Raw genomic sequence first — 20,683 nt, 5'->3', positions numbered from 1 at the left:
TTATTTAAACAACTATTAAGTTAGTGAACCAGTTAACCTTGAATTTATTTCGTCTGGACTCAAATGTTGAGGGGAAGGACAAAGTAAGAAGCCACAAGCGTACCACTTCCACACAGAATGAGAGGAGAACTTTCATCACTCTGCACCCATGGATGGCGACATGGAGTGCAAGGTGGGGTAATGTAATAACAATGGATGTCTCATCCATGTAACATTGCTGCTGCCCAGTGGACAGAATACTACATATCACTTGCATTTCAATATGTTTTGACTAATAATAGACCAGTGTAACATGAAACAACAATCATTTATTAATTTCTGAAAACAGCTCAGGATATACAGTAGCAAGGAATGATAATTGAACTGTGTTATTGCGATAAAATACAAAACTGTATTGGTGTTTTTGTTCATTTAGTCATTTTTAAACTTAAAAGTGCTTACTTTAGGCAGAGTGTTTAAAAAAATTAATAATAGGCCATAGCCAACCATAAAACATCCATTAATATATTTTTGAAAAAACTTGATAGAGTGAAGCTGCTAAATTCAAAGCGTGAAATGAGGAGGGATTACTGTAATTGTTGAATGTTATGTTTGATTAATTCCTGACTTACAAAAGGTTGCCTGGAATGGTCACTCTTTGTAAGTGGGGGCATTTGCAGCATATTGTAGTTAAATAAACAAACAAGAAAACAAAAATAAAAAATAAATAAAAACAATATATTTTCCATATTGTTCTAATATTACCAATATTTTCCAATATATTTTCCAATTTTTAATTAGATATTTCCCCCCTTTACACAAAAAAGCTGTGTTTCGGACTGGAAAGTATTCGGCGTCCAAATACTGTGTATTGATTGGTTAGAACTAAACACGTGAACCTGCAGCAGACTGGAAGCACGGTTGCCGCTGAAAACACTCGGATTTGAGACTATAGTGAAGTACCATAAATTAGACCAATAATACCGGAAATGTTTGTTTCCGCTCAACCGTTTTTATCATTGTTTATCCAATAATTACGCTGTTATTTGAGTTAAGTTATAACATGGAAGTAAGGAAGTAGACAAACCGTTGCCTACCCGTTCAAGTAACTTTATTTAATACACTACTGTGTGTGTAATATGGTTTAAGTCGTGTCTTTTATTTTGAATCTCCGGAAATACTTGGCGTGGCATATTTTTGAGGGATTGTGCATCACATGACACTTGCCTGCCACAGACAATCGATATACGGAGAAATAGCCAGAACTGCAGTACATTGATGGACTTGTACTCGACTTTTGAAAGTATAAATGAGGTTCGCTGAAGTTAGAATATACAACATATACTTTATCTCCTGGCGTCGCTGTTTAAACTTCCTTGTATTTTTGATGGGCTAGTTACCAGGACATGTCACTGATTAACTTTGGTGATGAAAGGTTTATAGTCGTGTTATGCCGTGAAATCAGTCAGTGAGATATTGAGAAGAAAAATAATTGTTCGTGAAGTTTTTCAAAATGTCAGAGCGTACTCCGCTTCTCCACTACCGTCTCTCCACCAGCGTCAATGAATCCGAGCTGCGGGGTCCTTCAGCCGGTCAGGCCTGGGAGAAGCCCCCGGTAAGTCCCCGGCAGCGGTTCTCCCATCCGAAGCAACCGAAGAAACTATCCACCTTCTTCGGTGTGGTCGTCCCCACGTTGCTGTCAATGTTCAGCGTGGTTGTATTTCTGAGAATAGGTGAGTTTTGATGGAGGAATCAATTCAGCACTGTTATTTTTTTATGAACTTGATGTTGAGTTGTGAGATTTGATGCTTGCGTGAAGTATGGGGGTCCAAAGTGCGGCCCGGGACCATTTCCCATCCACAGATAGATTTTTATTGGCCCTTTGCATATCTTATATGTGTTATACTTCCCGTACACCTGTACTTCCTGTTATGACTGGGTTTTTATTTGTGTGTGTGTGTCTTTACCAACTTTAAATTTAAAGTTAAATTTTCATAAAGTACATTATTTTGGCGGCCCTCCTGGCCCGCTTTCGGTTTTGCTTACATTAGGATTGGTAATGCTGTTATGTGACTTTTTTAAATGTTCTGATATTATTATCAATTGCAACGCTTATTAAATGGACGTCTATTTGCCATGTTGTTTATATTAATACTCAGAATAATAACAATAGCTTGTACTTCAGATATTTGTATTTTGGATTCTTAAGTAATGTGTCGTGTGTGCACCTCAAAGTCTACAAATAAAATGTGTAAGTCCATCTGATGACTTTGTGTTCTTGGACCGGAACACCGAAGTGGTCAGTAATTCCTCACACCAGTTTTGGAGTTTAATCCTCCTTGTTAGCCCTCCTCTTACACACATTATTGTAGGACTTGTTTGAGTGGTTTAAGGAAGGGTGTAATTTCCCCTATTTTCCCTTATTTTCTGGAAAACATCTTTTTTCGAAATGCAAATGTCGACAGGTATGCCCACTGTGTCCATAAAAGTATATGCTCATGCATCGTCAATTATCAATTATGCAAATTAGACAATGATGGCATCCAGCCTTCCTGCAACTCAAACAATTGTAACGTTGAACTTTACTCTTACACTTTTATGTAAGATCTATGGTCAGTTTTGTAATGTAACTACACCCACACATTTATAGTCTCTCCAAAAGGTGATTAAAAACGAGGCTTGAAATATTCTGCTTTGAAGTTGAAAATTTTTCACCTAAAACTGATATCCGTGTTTTGAGAACTAGGTTTTACTCGTGTGAAGCTAGAAATAAATTTCCGTGACAGTCAAGGTTTCACATTATCGCTATAAAAGCATGCAAAAAGGACTCAGACAACCATGGAGACATTTACTGTATATTTATAGTCTTTCTTTGTATTCTATTGAGCTAGTGTGTCAGTCTTCTAGCACTACCACCAAGTAAGTTCCTACCCCCACCCCAAGTCTCGTGAGATGTCAGCTGCTGCACCGCATACACACTCACATACACAGTAGCGTCTGTGTACGACTTAAGACCACACCGTCACAGGTTGCCCTGCACAGGACTTAACAATGGTTTAATTGTTAATGGAAGTTGTTGTTTTACATGTCAAGCTATAATGCTGTGTATAGAGTGTATGTATCCATTTCACACTCCTTGGAAAGCTGGCATTTTCACATCTTTATCCCATCTCTGTTCTGTATAAACAGCACCAACAGGGATATTAGCTAAGCTTTGCAGAAAAACAGTGGCAAACTGCACCTGCCATTCAGATTTCGCATATACTGTGTCCTTCAAAAGTGATGGAACATTGAGGCCCTTTAAAAAACATTCATCAAATGAGACCTGTGAATGTGTTTTGTTGTCTAGGTGTGTCCCATTACATTGCTTATGTAATCAATAAATATCACTCAATGTCTGTGCTCAGTTTCAGAAGGGGTAGGATACATTTTGCAGTGTAGACTGTATTTAGAGGTGAAAGCAACATGAAAACCAGAGAGCTGTCTGTGGGTGAAAAACAAGCAATTGTGAACCTGAGAGAAGATAGAAAATCAAATCCTGAAAATAAAAGCTGCAACAGTACATCCCCTGTTAAAATCTCAGATGCTGATTTTATTGTTATTATTATGAGAAGTTTGGCGCTGGATTTTGGAAGAATGATCATATATTTGTTTGTACATTCACTTAAATGTTCATCTTTAAACTTTCCTTATGTGTGAGCAAGCCATGGTTTGCTCAATTCACTTCTCAGCCAGTAAACTAAGAATTTCATTTGCAAATTTTTGCATTTGCCGTCACGTAATTGTAATAACTCAAGTAATTACACCCGCAATATTCCGCTGTGATTGGTCCATGAGCATAATTGTTTGTTAACTCATTCTATTTTTAATTATGTCAACAAATGCATATGTCAATATGAGTCGGTCAACCTTAGGACTGTCCACTGTATAAGAAATTTTGTGTTGGTAAAGGCCCAAAACAGCAGCTCTGTTTCCAAGTGTGAAAATCTGTGTGATAGTTCTTTTTTGTTAGTATTGAACTGATGCTTTCAATGTGGTGTGATTTTCAATTTCTGCATCTTTTTGGTTTTATTCACATTGGCCAAAACGTTCAGTTGAGTTTTGTCAGTTACTAATCTGCATGTCTTTTCATCATTTGGTCTATGGTTTGTCCACAGGATTCTTGGTTGGCCAGTCTGGACTGTATCAAGCAATCGCCATGTTCATTGTGGCCTACTTCATAATCTGCATGACTGTGCTGTCGGTGTGTGCCATCTCCACCAATGGTGCCCTGGATGCTGGGGGGGCCTACTGTATCCACCTACATTTTTGTGCTATTTAGTGACGCCTGAAGTTGACCGTCTGTCCTGTCAATAATGCAGGGAAATACTGACATTTTAAAATATTGACAAAATTATTCCAAAAACAGGAACCTGTGGTCAAATGCTTAACTTTTTGGATGTGACCAATATTTTATGGAAAATGTGCTCTCTAAACTCGCAAGAAATTGAGAATTTTATGTCCCTAATTGTACAAGACGGCCAGCATCAGAGGATTAACTCCATGCATGCGTTTCACTTTTAATTTTGCTTTTTGCTGCCTTATGGCAACACTAATTCAAAAAGCCGCCAACACAGCAGCCTCTCAGGGATTGCATCGCATGCAGCAGAGTGCCCTAACGCCAGTCAATTTAATAGCATTTAATATGAAAATGGGACCCTGGAAAAACTGAAGTTTTCTGTGACATTCAAAAAAAAGTAATTAAACAAATGCACTAAATCGATTCTAATTAAAATTGGAAATCCCATTCATGCACTACCGATAAACAGTGATTTTACCTAGCGAAATATGACACAGCTGATACATAAGCAGAAAATGCTTGCAGTCAGACACTTTCTAAGGCTCAACAAGCGATAGGATGGCACAGTTAACAGCTTGATAACAAACTAATAACTAATAACAAAAGTTGTTGGTCTTGGTTACTTTCAAATAGCACTACTCAGCATTGTTACCACCTATAGAATATATTAATAGATGCCACTCTGCTGCATTAAAAAAAATCTTCATAATAGAAGTGGAAGATTTAAGACCCTTGAAAACATGTCCACGAATTATTGGTACATAGAGGAATTAATCTTCTAAGTATGACAACGCAGTAATAACCAAGTGACAGTGCATATGTTCATTCATTTTTATCTGAAGTCTTCTTACATATGTACATTTGCAGGCTTTCAATCAAAATAAAAGACAATAAAATCAAAATAATACACTTCAGTTGAGCTTTAAGAGTCTAATTTGACTCTTGACAAAACAGAAAACTACCCTTCCTTAACTTTCCTCAGACATGATTAGCAGAGCATTGGGTCCAGAATTTGGTGGCAGCATTGGAATCATGTTTTTCTTGGCAAATGTGTGTGCTTGTGCTCTGTATGTGCTGGGTTTGGTTGAAGCCATTGTTGCCACCTTTGGAGTCCCAGAAGGTAAGTTTCATCTTGATTTGGTTCAATTGTGCCATCATAGGTTGGAAAATGTCATTGTCTTATTGGATTTTGTAATTTTGAAATTATGTATTGACATAATCAGACTCTACGTATGATGATGATTCGTATTCACAGTATGGCTTTGTCATGTTTTCTTCCCTTAGACGGGGCACTGACGGCATCTTCGCACCAAGTCCTGCCGTCAGGCTACTGGTGGTCTCTGCTTTATGCCACTGCGATTGCCCTGCTGTGTTTGCTTGTTTGCTTGGTTGGTGCTCACATCTACGCCAAGGCCACCTTCCTCATCTTCCTAGTGGTCATGTTTGTCCTCGGCACCATCTTCATCAGCTTCTTTGCAGTCGGTCCTCGCACCATCATCCTACCTGGTTCTGTTTCCTTCAACCCAATAGTAAATGGAACGGGCCCCACTTCAGCGAACTTTACTGGTTTCAAGTTGGATACCCTGCTGGGGAACCTGAGGGGTAAGGCTTAATAGAATGTGTTATTGTAGTCAATGTCATGCAAGGGATTTTATATTATATTGCATTCATAATGGAGCTATAATCACAGAAAATTTTTATTAGGCGTGATAGATGGAATGATGACAAGCGCAGCGTTTTCTCTTCACATAGCCGACTACACTGTGGATTACACAACTGGGAATTTGATGACCTTTGCCACTGTGTTTGCTGTGATGTTTAACGGCTGTACTGGCATCATGGCGGGGTCCAACATGTCAGGTATTTGAGATGCAAGGGCATGTGTCGACTCCTATCTTGGAGACTTACTGACCCGATGAACATACATGTAACTAGGTGATCTAAAGAACCCAAGCTACTCCATTCCACGGGGCACCATCACGGCTGTCATCTTCACCTTCATCATCTATAACCTGCTCAGCGTCCTAGTGGCATGCTCCTGTGACCGGTCAGTAATGTCCACGCACATCTCCCACTCCCTCCAGGCCACACTTTGGACACACTTGCATGAAATGGGGTCGTAGGACGAGACATGGTGGGTTGTCAAACTGGTGAAGGGAATAGCAGGGGAAAAACTAATATAATAATATGCAAATTAGAGGAGTAAATTTACTCCCATCACAAACTTTAGGTCATACTGTTGTTTTTTTAAATTTACCGTATGCCTTTACAGACTTTGGCTCAGGGATGAGAAAATAATAAAAATATCTGTGACAGTAGCCATGGCAATAACAGCACCATGACTGTTGAAGATTGCAAGAAAGGTGTTGTAGGTCTGTTCTGAATATTAAAGTCGTTAAAACAACATTATGTACATAGTCCCCAATACATTGACACGAGTGTAGAACACTTTTCCTTTAATGCATCCTTTATCTTTCTTCTCTTTCTCCTTTTCTACCCTTCCGTTTCTGGTTGCCAGAGTTTGGTATTCATTAGCGAGTGTTGCTGAGGTGCTAAACTGACATGACAGGGCTATTAAACAGCCCCGGAGATCAATGTTGCCATCATTTATTCTGCAGTACTATCTGCCTGCTATACACACATTCATGGAAAGGAGACCACGGTAGATTCAGCTCCAGAAACCTTCCCTTCGCTCACTTGTGCCACCAAATGCATGTGTTTACTGTGGACTGTCTTTAATAATAGCAGTATATTTTTGCACATCCTTTGCTGCTTTAGCTTCCACATGCCTTCACTCCACTCAAGAAATGTGCCAGGTTGATGATAAAGCAGAGAAGACATAGGCAAATGTGGAGCGTGAAATCATTTTTAATGCACCGTATCAGTCTGCTTCTCAGTTAACTCGCAATGGAGTTTTTCTGTGTTTTTAGTGTAATTGGAGCTGAACCCAATTGGACAGATAATGACAACTATCTCTATTGAAGTGACTATATAATAATTTCACAAAAGCACTTGTAGTAAGAGGGACTTTCCTTTTGTGCTTGACATAGTTCATCCAAAATTTAAGACAAAGCCAATTTGTCTTGCATTTGCTGGGCAGATTGCTTTATCTTTTTTTGAGCATGATTCCTGGTGTTAAAATCCTGTTGTGCATTGAATTGCACTCCCTTCCATACAATGGCCTGTTGTACGCTCTGATGAAAAAAAGTCATGAGACAATATTTGCCATATAATGCTGAAGAATGCTCTCAATGAGTTGCAGGCACTATCTGGGGAATGGGGAGCCAATAGCAATAGTGTTTTCTTAAAGGGGGCCTATTATGCATTTTCGACTTTTCTGACCTATAAATGTAGTTTGAATGTAGTATTCTGGTGTTAAACGATGCCAAAGTTTGGAAATTTGGAAGTGACCCCTGAAGGCAATTTCGCTTTCAGAACATCTCCACAGCCACCCTCGGGCATCTCTGTGTGGAGTTTGCATGTTCTCCCCGTGCATGCGTGGGTTTTCTCCGGGTACTCCGGTTTCCTCCCACAATCCAAAAACATGCTAGGTTAATTGGCCACTCCAAATTGTCCATAGGTAGGTATGAATGTGAGTGTGAATGGTTGTTTGTCTATATGTGCCCTGTGATTGGCTGGCGACCAGTCCAGGGTTTACCCCGCCTCTCGCCCGAACACAGCTGGGATAGGCTCCAGCACCCCCGCGACCCTTGTGAGGAAAAGCGGTAGAAAATGAATGAATGAATGAATGAACATCTCCACAGCGTCAGCTCTGGTAACTTAGTGGAAAACACTTGGTATCAAAGGTTTCACGGTTCCAGTATCTACTCAATTTGGAACAACCCAGACGTCACCATCAATAAGAAACCATTACATTTCATATCAGTGAAACAAAAAGGCATCACACATCTTCGCCATATGACTAAATTCCAAAATCATCCCTTTTCAAGAATTAAACAAGTTCCAAGTTTTAATATCTCCAGTATTTACAGCTTAAATCAACTATTTTATCCCAAATTAAAAACACACTGAACTCACAAAACCAAACAAGCATCATAGAGGAATTTTTAAAGATCTCCAGCATAGATAAATTACTCCCAAGCTTATTTATATACATTACTGAACACCACTGACACTTCAATACCCCTCCCAACTGTAAAGTGGGAACAGGACCTTTCCATCACACCAAACACTGAATTCTGCCCCCAAATATTTAAAAACAACTTCATTCACCGCAGAAAAAAATCAAAATGTACAACTCAGGTCCTGTTTTTAAGTTGCCAACATCCTCTACAATTGCACAGGTTCTCCAAAAGGTGGCAGTCATGCTTTCTTACAAATTTGCTCTGCTTCACTCAAGTAGAAGATTTAAAGTGACAAACAAATCTTAAGTCTCATTTAAATTGCTATCCCGCCACAAATTGTTGTTCTGCATCAACGCTTTTAGAGGCAAAGCAGTTAAGAATGCGTTTAAGAGAAGGTCAGGGCGGTTTGATAATAACTATTGGAGATGATTGTGGTGTATAAAGGCACATTTTAAAATATAAATAAATAATTGCCCAGCTATGTTGGTGGGGAACGACAATAGCAGCAGCAGAGATCAATATTACCAGGTCTCACTGTAATATGACATCACATGAGGGGTGGTTAAGAAGAGATAAACTGGCCTGGACTATTCCACGTTATGAATCTCCAACTAATCCTAAAAATCTGACAAACAATAAATCAAGTTTAATTTCCTGTTCTGTTTTATCTGTACTCTCTAAATCAGGTCGGCATGTCAGAACAGGCCAATCTTTGCATTTGTCACACATTTGGAACATAAAGAATATTTTCAGAAGCAATAATGCAACTTTGTTATGATATTTTCACAATGATAGGCTTGTATGTAACACAGGAGACCAATGAATTATTTCTATCATGTTTTTTTTTCCAACAAGATAATGTATATGTATGCCTCATCCCGGTCGGATCTGGAACCAATTGACTGTGATGAACGAGGAATTACTGTACAGTTGGCTTCGAGGTTGCTAAATAAAATATATTAATATTTTTGTTCATTTTTTAATGATCGCAAGTGATACTCTAGAATGGTAAAATGGACAGTGATTGTGCCGATGAATAGCCCAAAATCTGTCAGAGTAGCTTGTCGCCAATGTGTCAATCTTTTGGGTGTGTGTGTGTTTGTGTTTGTTGAGTCAAAGCAACCTATTCATTTCTATGTTATGTTCCTTTCATTATTATGATAGTATATTTATTTTAAGCTCGGATAATTTTGTGGGGTTGAAGTTTTGGCTCACTGCTCGGTTCCCCTTTTGCACGGTGTATTTACGGGTGCGTGAAAGCGCACAATAAACAAGTGTTTCCTGACACACCATGTTGTGCTTGGGTGACCTGTGGGCTAATCCACCCTGTGCTCCAGAAGCTTTCAGAAGAACTGACTTGATAATTATATTAGTTTGAATCTGCTGCACTTTCTTTTGTTGCGCTATCTCTGACATGCAGCCTTGTGGGTGTGCGTTCAATCCGCATATCCCTTAAAGCGCCTTTCATCTGCAAATAACACAGACATGCATTTTGATTTTTTAACAAATTCAACTTTTTTTTTTTTTACCGCATTACATTTCTGTCATTCTTTCAAAAACCTCCGTCTCTATTTTCTGTTTTCTTTACTCACATGCTGTCTTATTGTATTCATTCTAGTTTCACATTTCCCGCCCCTGACACATTATTTTCATAAACATATCTCCAGTTTCTGATTTGCATACATCCAAAACCTTGTCACTGTGTTTCTTATTGCAAAAATTTTGTCACAGGAAAATCTGCTGGTAACTCCAGAATACACAAGAGACAAAACAATTTTTAGAGTAATGAGGGACAATTCAATAAAACCTGCATCTTGCATGCAAGAAGACAAATCAATACAACTTAACTCATTTGAACCCAGCCATTTTTCACAAGACAACCCTTTACTGGTCATTTTTGACATTTTTCTTTCAAGGGACAAATAATATTGTGTTCTATGGCTATAGACACATGGAACCTACCAAAAGCAAGATCAGACTCTCAGACTTTCATCAGAAAAAAAAGTTTTTTCGACCTTTTCCCGTTCTTTAGTAATCAGGAGTAGAACATAGGGAAGTTTCAGGAAAATATCAGTTGCCAACTACAATGGGAGAATTTTTTTTTGTGAAAATGTACATTTCAAGGATAACTAACTTTCAAATATAACGTGAGCTATTTACAATTTTCACACTTTGACGTGAACTATGCGAGTTGGAACTGAATTACGTGTGCACGTGCATGCGTGTGCGTGCATGCATGAAAATTTCCACACAGTATAATTTTTGTATATATGTTTTCCTGTCGTGTGTTTCCCTTTAATATGCACTTCCACCACCCAGTGGCTGTTTTTATGGAATTAAAATTGCTCTCAAACCTACATCTATTAGTGAGGAGTTGCATCATCACCTCCTTTGACCTCCCACGCAAAAAAAAAAGTAAAATATGTATAAATACGTTGTTGGGCTTGGGCTTTAGGGTTTACAAAATCATAACTACGTTGTTGGTATTGAATGAGTTCATAAGATGGCTTCTAGAAAAAATGTCTAACTATTCATGCTAAAATTTTAATGTGGAAATCACATGTACGAGGGGGCGGGTGAGGGACAGAGAAGATGAAGGGCAGACTAACATGCCCAGACACCCAATAACTCAAAGTCATTTGAATCAAACTTATAGAGGAGTTGTTTTGGAGACGAGAGGCCTCTAGCCTTGAGCAGATAATTCAGAGTGATATTAATGTGTATCCTTGCAGAATTTCATATTTATGTCAGTGCATAATTATGTCAGCAACATCACATGGGATAGTGCAATTACAAACCTTACTTATTAGAGAAATTCACATCAAAATTGAAGATCGAACATTTTTGTGACATTAGTTTATATTAAAAGAGATGTAAAACTGAAACAATGAGTTGAATTCCATTAAATTCAATGTGATGTCATCATCATCAATGGGGTGAGGTGCTCCTCAAGAGAAAAAATGTACCCATTACATGTGGTCCTCAGGTTATACACGATTTCCTTTCCTATCTAACCAGGTAAATCACAGATGTTGGTGGAAAAGGGGCTGTTCTTGATTTTCCCACTAGCTCTCCTCTACAGAGATTCCTGTCACTTCTGCCTTCTTTAGTTCTCTTGAAAAATGAATACTACCAGGGTGCCAGCACAGGCCCAGCCTTCAGCAACGTCCTGTCTGAATGAAAAGCTTCAGGAGTTGGAGAAGGAGATGGCATGATAATGTGCAGTGGACAGAAAGAAGAAAAAGTCCAATTTGGGTGATGGTTGAGATACTGGCCTTTAAAAATGGTTTGCCAGCCCATTGGTCATGTGTTTTCTGTGATAGGCACCAGGCAGTTTACATGATTTATGTTCACGAGGACTGATGAATACCTCATAATCCATCTATGGCAAGCACTAAATATGAATTATAATCTCAAATCTATCTATGTGTTGGGGAGGAAGAATTCAATGACCTTTCATTTACAGATACCCAGTATTGGATGTCTGTATTTTTTCTCAAAACACTTTAAAACACTTCATGAACTGTATTAAGTGATATTCAATGTCTCATTTTATCCAAGACTGTATTACAGTTTTCCTTTTTCACTTTTTTTAAAGTAATCTATTATACTTTTAGACTCATTAGTCTTTTGACACGCATCATTTATATGGTATTAGCGTGATTACTGGAATAGATTTGAAATAGATCAACTTTGTCAAATGTGGAAAAGAAATGCGGAGCGCCAGACAATTTGTGTGTGTATATGTATAGTTATATCCACACACAAACACATGCACATACAGTATGTACATACAAACATACATTATTCACATATATGTGTATATATGAACTGTATATACACACGCACACACACATACGCAGAGGCCTTGTTAGTTATTGATTGCATTTAATAATCCTTAACCACAGTCATCTCCCTTGTGAGCACTTATCTTTCGCTTTGGCTCCGTCTCTCTGGCTTCTACAATTCCCTCTTGCTTCTCTTTTACTTTCCGCCTCTAGTTTATCTGTCTGTATCTCTTTCTTGCTCCTGGAGTACCTCAGCTACACTTTTTAAGTACCTACAAGGTCATGGTAAAGTGGGGTTAAAGATGAACACTAAATCCCAGCAGTAAAGGATGTAGGTCTATGCTAGTGCTAGTGCTAGTGCCTTCGTTTGTCTGTAAATGATTCAGTGGTCTTTTGGAGGCTTGATATCATTGAAGACACCATTCCAGATACTGCTGCGGTTGTGGTGTAATAGTTAATTGATGATTAATTGATTATCCAATTAATCAACAGCTGTTTTGGGATTTGATTCACAAGTCTTTATTTTAAAATGTAAATATTCTTGTGAATATTTTTTAATTGCCTGATTCACCTATGAAAGTAGAACTATTATTTTTGTGTTTTGGGTAAAACAACATATTCACACACATCGGCTTTGACGTTGGAAAACAGTGATCACGATTTTTACCTGTTTTCTGATGTGTACCAGATATACCAAATCACTAGCTGTTTGTGTATGGGCCATTGTAGGGCCTAACCATTCATTCATTTTCCTCACGACGGTCGTGGGGGGTGCTGGAGCCTATCCCAGCTGTCTTTGGGCGAGAGGCGTGGTACACCCTGGACTGGTCGCCAGCCAATCACAGTGCACAACCATTCACACTCACATTCATACCTATGGACAATTTGGAGTCGCCAATTAACCTAGCATGTTTTTGGAATGTGGGAGGAAACCGGAGATGTACGGGTTTTTCTGTATGCAAACTCCATACAGAGATGGCTGAGAGTGGAATTGAACCCTGGTCTCCTAGCTGTGAGGTCTGTGCGCTAACCACTTGCCCAGGGCCTAACCAATTACTCAATTAATAGAAACAACAAGTTTCAGATCAATCGACTAAGAAATGAATTGTTATGCAGTTCTACACTGCAGTATAATGCGTCATACAAATTTTGAGCTTTAATACAGACGCTCGATATTGGATGTCTTACCAATATCCAATATTATCCAGCACTTTATTATTTATACAAATACAGTATCAGCAGCAGCTCTTATGTCAAACTAATGTTGACTAATGGACACATTATGCTTCTTTTACTTTTTATGTTTGTGCTAAATAAGTCAAATAAGACCAATACTGTAATATGCAAGTTATAGAAAAAGTACCAACGCTCTGTGTGTGATTATGACAATTTTTTGGTGTGATATTAGATTAGAAGTATTGACTCCCCCGTCCCAGTTCTTTATGTCTTTATGTTTATTTCTTATTTCTTATGGTGTTTCCTGTGTGATTATTTAGATTTTCCGTTTTCCCGTTTGCTTTGCCGTCCCTGGAAGGGGCATTCAGCAGTACCCATCATTAGTAGTCAGCTAGACTACTTTGGTGGAGACGTATTACACACAAAGAGCAAAACATAACACTTCATCACACAATCATTGCTAATTAAATATTTACAATCCAAAGGCCAAACGTGGGTATAATTCCACCACAGCTACAGTCTACTGAGCTGGTTACTCCGTGGAGCTCGCATTTAAAACACATGCAGCTGAATGCAATTAGCCACATCTTATTTGTCTTTGTCAGCAGGCAGCATTTGCATCTGTCTTGTGCTTTTGCGGTTGCTTTGTCGATATAGTCAAAATTGCAGAAAATATTTTTAAGCAATTGCAGTAAAAATGTCCTGTTTATGAGCAAGTTTCTGATGCTTTTGATTTACAGAGCAGCTCTTTGGTTTAGCATCTATGTGATTGCTCCGCATCTTTTTTTTTTGCAGATGTATGCATTTTTGTACACGGCACTCATTTTGATACTTGCATACTGAATATGCTTTTAGACTTCTACAGGTAAGCATTTTGGACAATGCTCCTGTGTCGAGGCACCAGCGTACACCACACCGGCTCACACCGACCCCCTTCCTTATTGGGGTCTGACGTAAATCCAATATGATTTTAGCTGTCTGCTGCCATCTTGGCTGGGCTAACTAGCAAACCACTCCTCCCACAACAGTGATATGATTAATGAACTAACAAACGGACAATACTCAGTTACGTACTTTATGTAGTTTACTTGTAATGAAGTAAGAAAATAGCTGTAGAATTCAATCGCTGTGTAATAATTCACCCCAGAAGAGACTTTAACAAAAACCACTGCCACACAGCAGACATCATTTCTACTCCTTGCTACTTTAATATGTACTGTTGTTGAGATCACGTGGACTCTATTCTTCTGCTGCTGGATAGAAATTCCATTTATTATTAAGACTGATTCTTTTCATAATTGGTAATCTTCTAACTATCCATCTAATCATCTATCTAATAATTCTATTTTACATGTTTTTATTTCCCAATTGGTGATTGGTGGGTAGTATTTTATTTTTGTTTCTTTACTTCAAGAAAGTTCATATTCATATTGTGGCTGCAGTTTGCAGTTCACAGCGTGGTTGTATGTGACCATGCCATAATTGAAGCAATGTTACTTGGTCTGCTGAGACAGATTTTGGTATTCTTGAGGGTAATGGAACGCACCAGGAGGTGAAACGCACCCGGTTTACAAACCCAACAACCGATTTGGACCAGAGAAAGCAAACCTGAGGTGTGAAATCACCCAGAGAAAGTCATAAGATGGACTTGCATCTTCCAGAAAGTGGGTGTATTGATTTACATAACAATCATTTTCATATGGTAGAGAGAACAATGATCACTTGATCATTTCACTTGTGGTCGCTATAAGCTGGAAACATGTCTCAGTAACAAGCTCTCATCCCATTTCAGCATTAATTGGAGACACTGAAACCTTTTTCTCCAGAGTCATTAAACTAGATGATTCAGATGTTTGTTTTTGTGATGAGCCACTGCGCATGTATGCACTGAGACCACGGAACGTGCAGCAGAATGATCCTGCTTTATATCCTAATGTATTTCGGGAAAAATTCACAATAGAGTTTTCAACAAATTATCTGAAATAGATTAATAATGGATGGAAAAAACATGACTTAAATAATGAATAGAAGTGGTAAATAAAGGACCTGGAGGATGGAATCAGATTTGAGTTGTTTAGCTTTAAATCTTCTCTACTCGAAGCGAGCTGCTTTAATCTGTCACTCCCACTCTCTCCTTGATTTCCCTTCATTTCACATGGATGAGCCAATCAATAATTACTCTCCAGGCTCACAAGCATACTCACAGTTATGAGAAATATTCTATTGGTTATGAAATGTACAAGTTCTGAGAACAACTACCGTCATCTAATACGTTGACAGTCGCACTGTCTCATTGTATCCGTCAACCACCGACATTCGTAGTCACAGTTACAGTACGTTTTTATTTGAAATAGTTTGCAAATGTAAGGCTTTTGAAGATTTATATTGCTCCATTTGCATATCATAGAAATCAATGATATAGACACATTCTCACCTTAAATTCTTCTTCATGATTGTGTTGTCATTTTTGGCTGGTTCACGCTGGTAGGTCAGTACTGATCCCAAGTTGAGATGTGATATTAAATTAGCAGTATCAAAGGAAACGCCCCCCCCCCCCCCCAAATGACAGATTACCAAATACCTGTTTCATGCATACGCAACCACCGTCTTAATTACGCCTGTCACGACAAAAATGTTGGTCGATAATTGCGCTAATTGCAATGGTTATTATATTGTATGATATTTGACAATTTTGTTCATTTAAAAAAAAACCAATATAATTCAAAGTTCATGTCATGTAACATTTTAGCCACTAGATGGTAATCAGGTGTAGTGGACCTAAGTGAGGCAAACTATATTAGCTACGAATCGCGGGCATAACTAGCTCACACCCCATTCCGAGTCGTGGTGTCAAAACAGCTACACACAGTAACGCAATAGGTGGATAAAATAGTAAGACACGACCAACATATAATGCAGAATATTAACCAACTACTATGTGTATGTGAGCTGTAGCCATGTGCTTTCTAGCGATATACAAAAGTCGCAAAAAACAGCAAAGTATGCTGGGAATTGGAAAGTACTCACAAAAAAGTGAAAGCCTCAGTAAGCTCTGACTGACCAAAGGAAGGCTGTGCTGCACGTCCACATTGGAACTGTGGCATTTGACTTAACTATCGCCTTTGTGCTTCCATTCATATTTGCGGCTGCTTGCTAACTGCTAGCACTTAGTGTAGCCCCCCGCCTCCACTCTCTTTTGTGTTCATTTCATATAGAACATATGCGCACAGACACATGCAGCGTGAAGCCTCTTGTCATCCAGCCTGTGTACTGCAGAACAATGGAGCGGGGGTGCATAGACTTGCAGTTGATTTATCGAGGGCTCATCTATTTTAATTGTTCAATAAATTGATACATCCATTATTATGGCAGGCCTAGTCTTAATATTATTCTGAGTTCATTTTGGAAGTTTTTTTACTGTATCAAACCACAGTGGTGATTCAAGCAAAGATGGTCTTCTAAAGACATAAAAACATGCAGCTTACCATTTGTGTGTGTGTGTGTACTCAGATCTGTGAGTGGAGTTAACAGTACCTAATCGAAGCATAATGTGAAGTATTCAGTGGACCTGAAAGTCGACGTGATAAGCATCTTAATTACATCAGAAAGCCTGCAAGAAAGAACAAACTGCAATGGAAACTGCGATTGTGAAAAGGCAGTAAACATTAAACCGGATTTTGCAACTGGAACATGAACGTGAACAAAGTTACAATAAAGAACATTCTTCTTACACTTCTTGTGTTTACCAAATAATTGTAATAAATACAGGAGTATACACAGACAGAGATGTATTATATTATACAGTACAGTATAATATACTAGAGCCCGGACGATATGGGATAAAAAATAGGAAATAAAAGATGCATCACATTACTAGACTTAATACAAGGGAATTAAACACAATGAATTAACTTATATATATTTTTTAACTCACATGGACGCAAGTTATACAACATTAAAGCACTGTAGTACGTTTTCTAAACGTAAAACTAAAACTTGAATGTTCTCCTTGACAGCACGGCATGTAGTGTTATATTGTTTTATAAATTCACAGCTTTCTATTGTGTAAAAAAATGCATTGTGTTTTGCGTTTTGTGTCCTTTTTTCTGAATTTACCACAGTGTCATCTTATTACAACTTATTAGAGCTGCAACAATTAATCGGTTCATTCGATTAACCAATTAATCGACAACTATTATGGAAAAAAATGAAACAAATAATTGACTGATTGATCACTATCAAAATATTTGTTAATTGCAGCCTGAAATAATTTATTCATAATTATTTTATAAAATATATTTCATCATATATTGTATACCAGGGTTGGGCAAACTTTTTGGCTTTTTAACAAAATTGTCCGGGGGCCAGACTATATATTTGATACATGCAAACTGTTTTACGTTTACTGTTTTACGGGCTGCAATGGTGCCCAGCAAAGCCACAAGACAAATATAAAAAAAACATAAATATAAAAAAAAACAATAAACAAGGAGAGCTTAGCAAAAGACTAGCTCTGACAGCAAACTTAAAGAGTCCCACAATGAGAAAGAATGTTTCATGCATGAGAAGTTGGGAAGTTGGGAAAATGAGACACGACTCAAACTGAGGAACAAGCTAGCAACTACAAACGACTGGAGCTTAACTTAAGAGCTCTGGTGATTAACTTAAGTGGCTGCAGGTGTGACTCCTGGCTCCACCCAGGATCAGGTACTGGGGTGTTTGTAACAGAGGAGAACAGCAGAGGTCAGCAAAAACCACACAGCAGTCACAAGAAAAAGAATGTGACAATATCCACTGTGATTTTCTTTTCTTTTCTTTTAAATTATTCATTTAGAAAAACTTTTTGGATTGTGTATGCATACAGATGTTTTATTGGTAACTTTGCGCTCTTGTAGAAAAAACATTGTACATTTGGGAGCAGATTGTTGTGGGCTTTGTGCATGCTTTTAGCCATTGGAAAATGGAAAATGTACCGGTATGTATTAGGGATGCTCCCATCACGTTTTTATTCCAATACCGATCATCCATCAGCTGATAGCAATCACATGGATTAACAGTACTTTTCAATGTATTTATTTATTTCCAATTGCCCCTGGCAATTAATAATAAAAGGTATTATTATTATTACTACTTAAAAAAAAATAAACATTTGGGGTGCAATGTATTTTTTTTTTTGCCTTTATTAGTGTGAAACAATTCTTGTGCTATTTGACCTGGGAACCTGATCAATAATTATTTTTTAGCTCAAGACAACAAAATTAATAGAATAAAATCTCAATCTTTATTAAACAGAAATCTGTACTGCTTAACTTGAAACAGAATAAATTTGGTGTTCAGGTTGCATGGGTCTCCCCCCCTAAAAATAAACAAAATGTCACATTTGGAGTCTGAAGCCCAGAAGCTAAGTGGATAATTCTAGTCAACGAGCTAGCTAGCTCCTGCCAATACAAAATACAGCCGACAGACATTTAAAGCGAGTAAACAAAGATGCAAGAATAGTCTATCAAAAACAGGTTTGATAAGCGATTGATCAAACATAATGGCATCGATTAGCTCAATACAAGAAGTGTCGTTTTATTGGCAACCCGACATGACACAGCAGACATGTGGGCTTGTTTTTTGTGATCGGCTTTGAAAAGCATTTATCGGCATTAGCCGATCACGAAAATTCGCCGATATTTTATAATATGTAATTTATATTTGTGATTGAAGGAATAGATGTTTTTATTTGTTCTCTATAAAAACGTCATTGCATATAGTAAAATCTTAAGTGCCCTTTAATTATTTTTCCATATTGTTAGATATATTAGAGGGAAATGGATTGATGGTGTATGCGTCAAATGTAGCTCATGTTGTGGTGACACAGATTTTGTAACTGTCATGCTCTTAGGCGTACAAATGTCCCATAATGAAAATAAACTGAATTTCTAAGTGAATGTCAGGAAAAGAGAGCAGTTTAGTCTTTTAAAAATAAATGTTAGTTTGAACTAAATGTGTGTGTGTGTGTGTGTCTTGAAACACCACAAGCAATTGAGAGGGATCAGGAGAGTGAGGCACTGTAATTCTGTTCTCCGGCTGTGCTGTATTGAAAGGAGGTGGGGAGCCAGCGGTAATCATGCACACCCTGCTGCGGTTTTTCATCTCTGATCTCACTTTCTCTGTGTTGAATGCTGCATCGTGTGCACTTCCAAATACACACACACACACACACACACACATATATATAAAACTCTCTGGAGTGAGTCCCTTCCAGGAACTCATCATTAGGCACCTTGGTGGAGTAATCATCACTTTGCTCTCCGCATTTTCATTGAAAAGTGTTTTGCCCCTACAATAAATGACACACCACCTTTTAGGCCACTTGATTTTGATCTCCTTATGTAAAAGTAATGCAATCATAATGTCTGTTTAAGGCTGACAGAAGATGGACACCTTCTCCATTCAGGGCATTCAATGTGAGATAGTCTAATGGAGGAGAGCAGTGAATGATTTTTATCATTTTCATCTTCCTCTTCTTCAGCGCTCCTGCTACTATTTGCCCATTGTTATTGCCCATCAACTAAAAAAGAGCAATGGGCAATATCATATCATTCACAGTAATACCTGCACATTTGTGATTCCGCATTTGTGTCCCTGCAATTAAAAAAAAACATATATATTTCTTTTAATTTTGTTTGTCCAAAACAAGTCATTTTGTGTGCAGAAAATGCATCTCACTCCCCATGAATCAGTAATAATTCATAAAGATGATAATACAGGGCTGCACAGTGGTCGAGTGGTTAGAGCGCAGAGCTCACAGCTTGGAGAACCGAGTTCAAGTTTGGAGTTTGAGTTAATTTGCGACTCCAAATTGTCCATAGGTATGAATGTGAGTGTGAATGGTTGTTTGTCTATATGTGCCCTGTGATTGGCTGGCCACCAGTACAGGGTGTACCCTGCCTCTTGCCCGAAGACAGGTAGGGGTAAGCTCCAGCTCCCTCCGCGACCCACGTGCGGATAAGTGGTAGAAAATGAATGAATGAATGATAATACAGGTTAAATGTACAGCATATATGCACCATTTTTACATTTTTATGTCTTTATGCTTTACCGTTTTTTTCATCACGTGTTTTGGCACTTTGGTCCTTCAACGCACCATAGTTGTGTGCTGTGTGCTTTGACGCCAAAGTTTGTTTGACTATGGAGGCAACAGCTCTGCCTCGAAACTTGCAGCGAAGTGAATATAAGTCATGGTAAATCATTACTGGAATTGCACAAATTTGAAACCAATACTTCATTCTTCTGTAGTCTCTGATTGGTCAGTTTTTCAATAGCAA

At 38.2% G+C, this 20,683-nt stretch overlaps 1 protein-coding gene across 3 annotated transcripts in view; it reads left to right on the top strand.

Moving 5' to 3' along the window:
• The first annotated feature begins 1,208 nt into the window (after window positions 1-1,208).
• Window positions 1,209-20,683, top strand: part of zgc:153039 (uncharacterized protein LOC767698 homolog) — a 43,710-nt gene continuing 24,235 nt past the window's right edge. For 2 of the 3 annotated variants that reach the window (XM_058080645.1, XM_058080643.1), the window contains exons 1-6: window positions 1,220-1,712; window positions 4,137-4,271; window positions 5,301-5,438; window positions 5,603-5,920; window positions 6,071-6,178; window positions 6,254-6,365. In XM_058080645.1, coding sequence (XP_057936628.1) covers window positions 1,493-1,712; window positions 4,137-4,271; window positions 5,301-5,438; window positions 5,603-5,920; window positions 6,071-6,178; window positions 6,254-6,365 — 1,031 coding nt within the window. In that variant the 5' untranslated portion in view covers window positions 1,220-1,492. Of the gene's footprint in view, window positions 1,713-4,136; window positions 4,272-5,300; window positions 5,439-5,602; window positions 5,921-6,070; window positions 6,179-6,253; window positions 6,366-20,683 lie in introns of all 3 variants that reach the window. The other variant, XM_058080644.1, reaches the window with a different exon arrangement.

This window comes from Doryrhamphus excisus, chromosome 8 (genome assembly GCF_030265055.1).
Source record: "Doryrhamphus excisus isolate RoL2022-K1 chromosome 8, RoL_Dexc_1.0, whole genome shotgun sequence".
NCBI lineage: Eukaryota > Metazoa > Chordata > Actinopteri > Syngnathiformes > Syngnathidae > Doryrhamphus > Doryrhamphus excisus.
The sequence above is the reverse complement of the archived record's forward strand: the minus strand, read 5'-3'. Positions and strand labels throughout refer to the sequence as shown.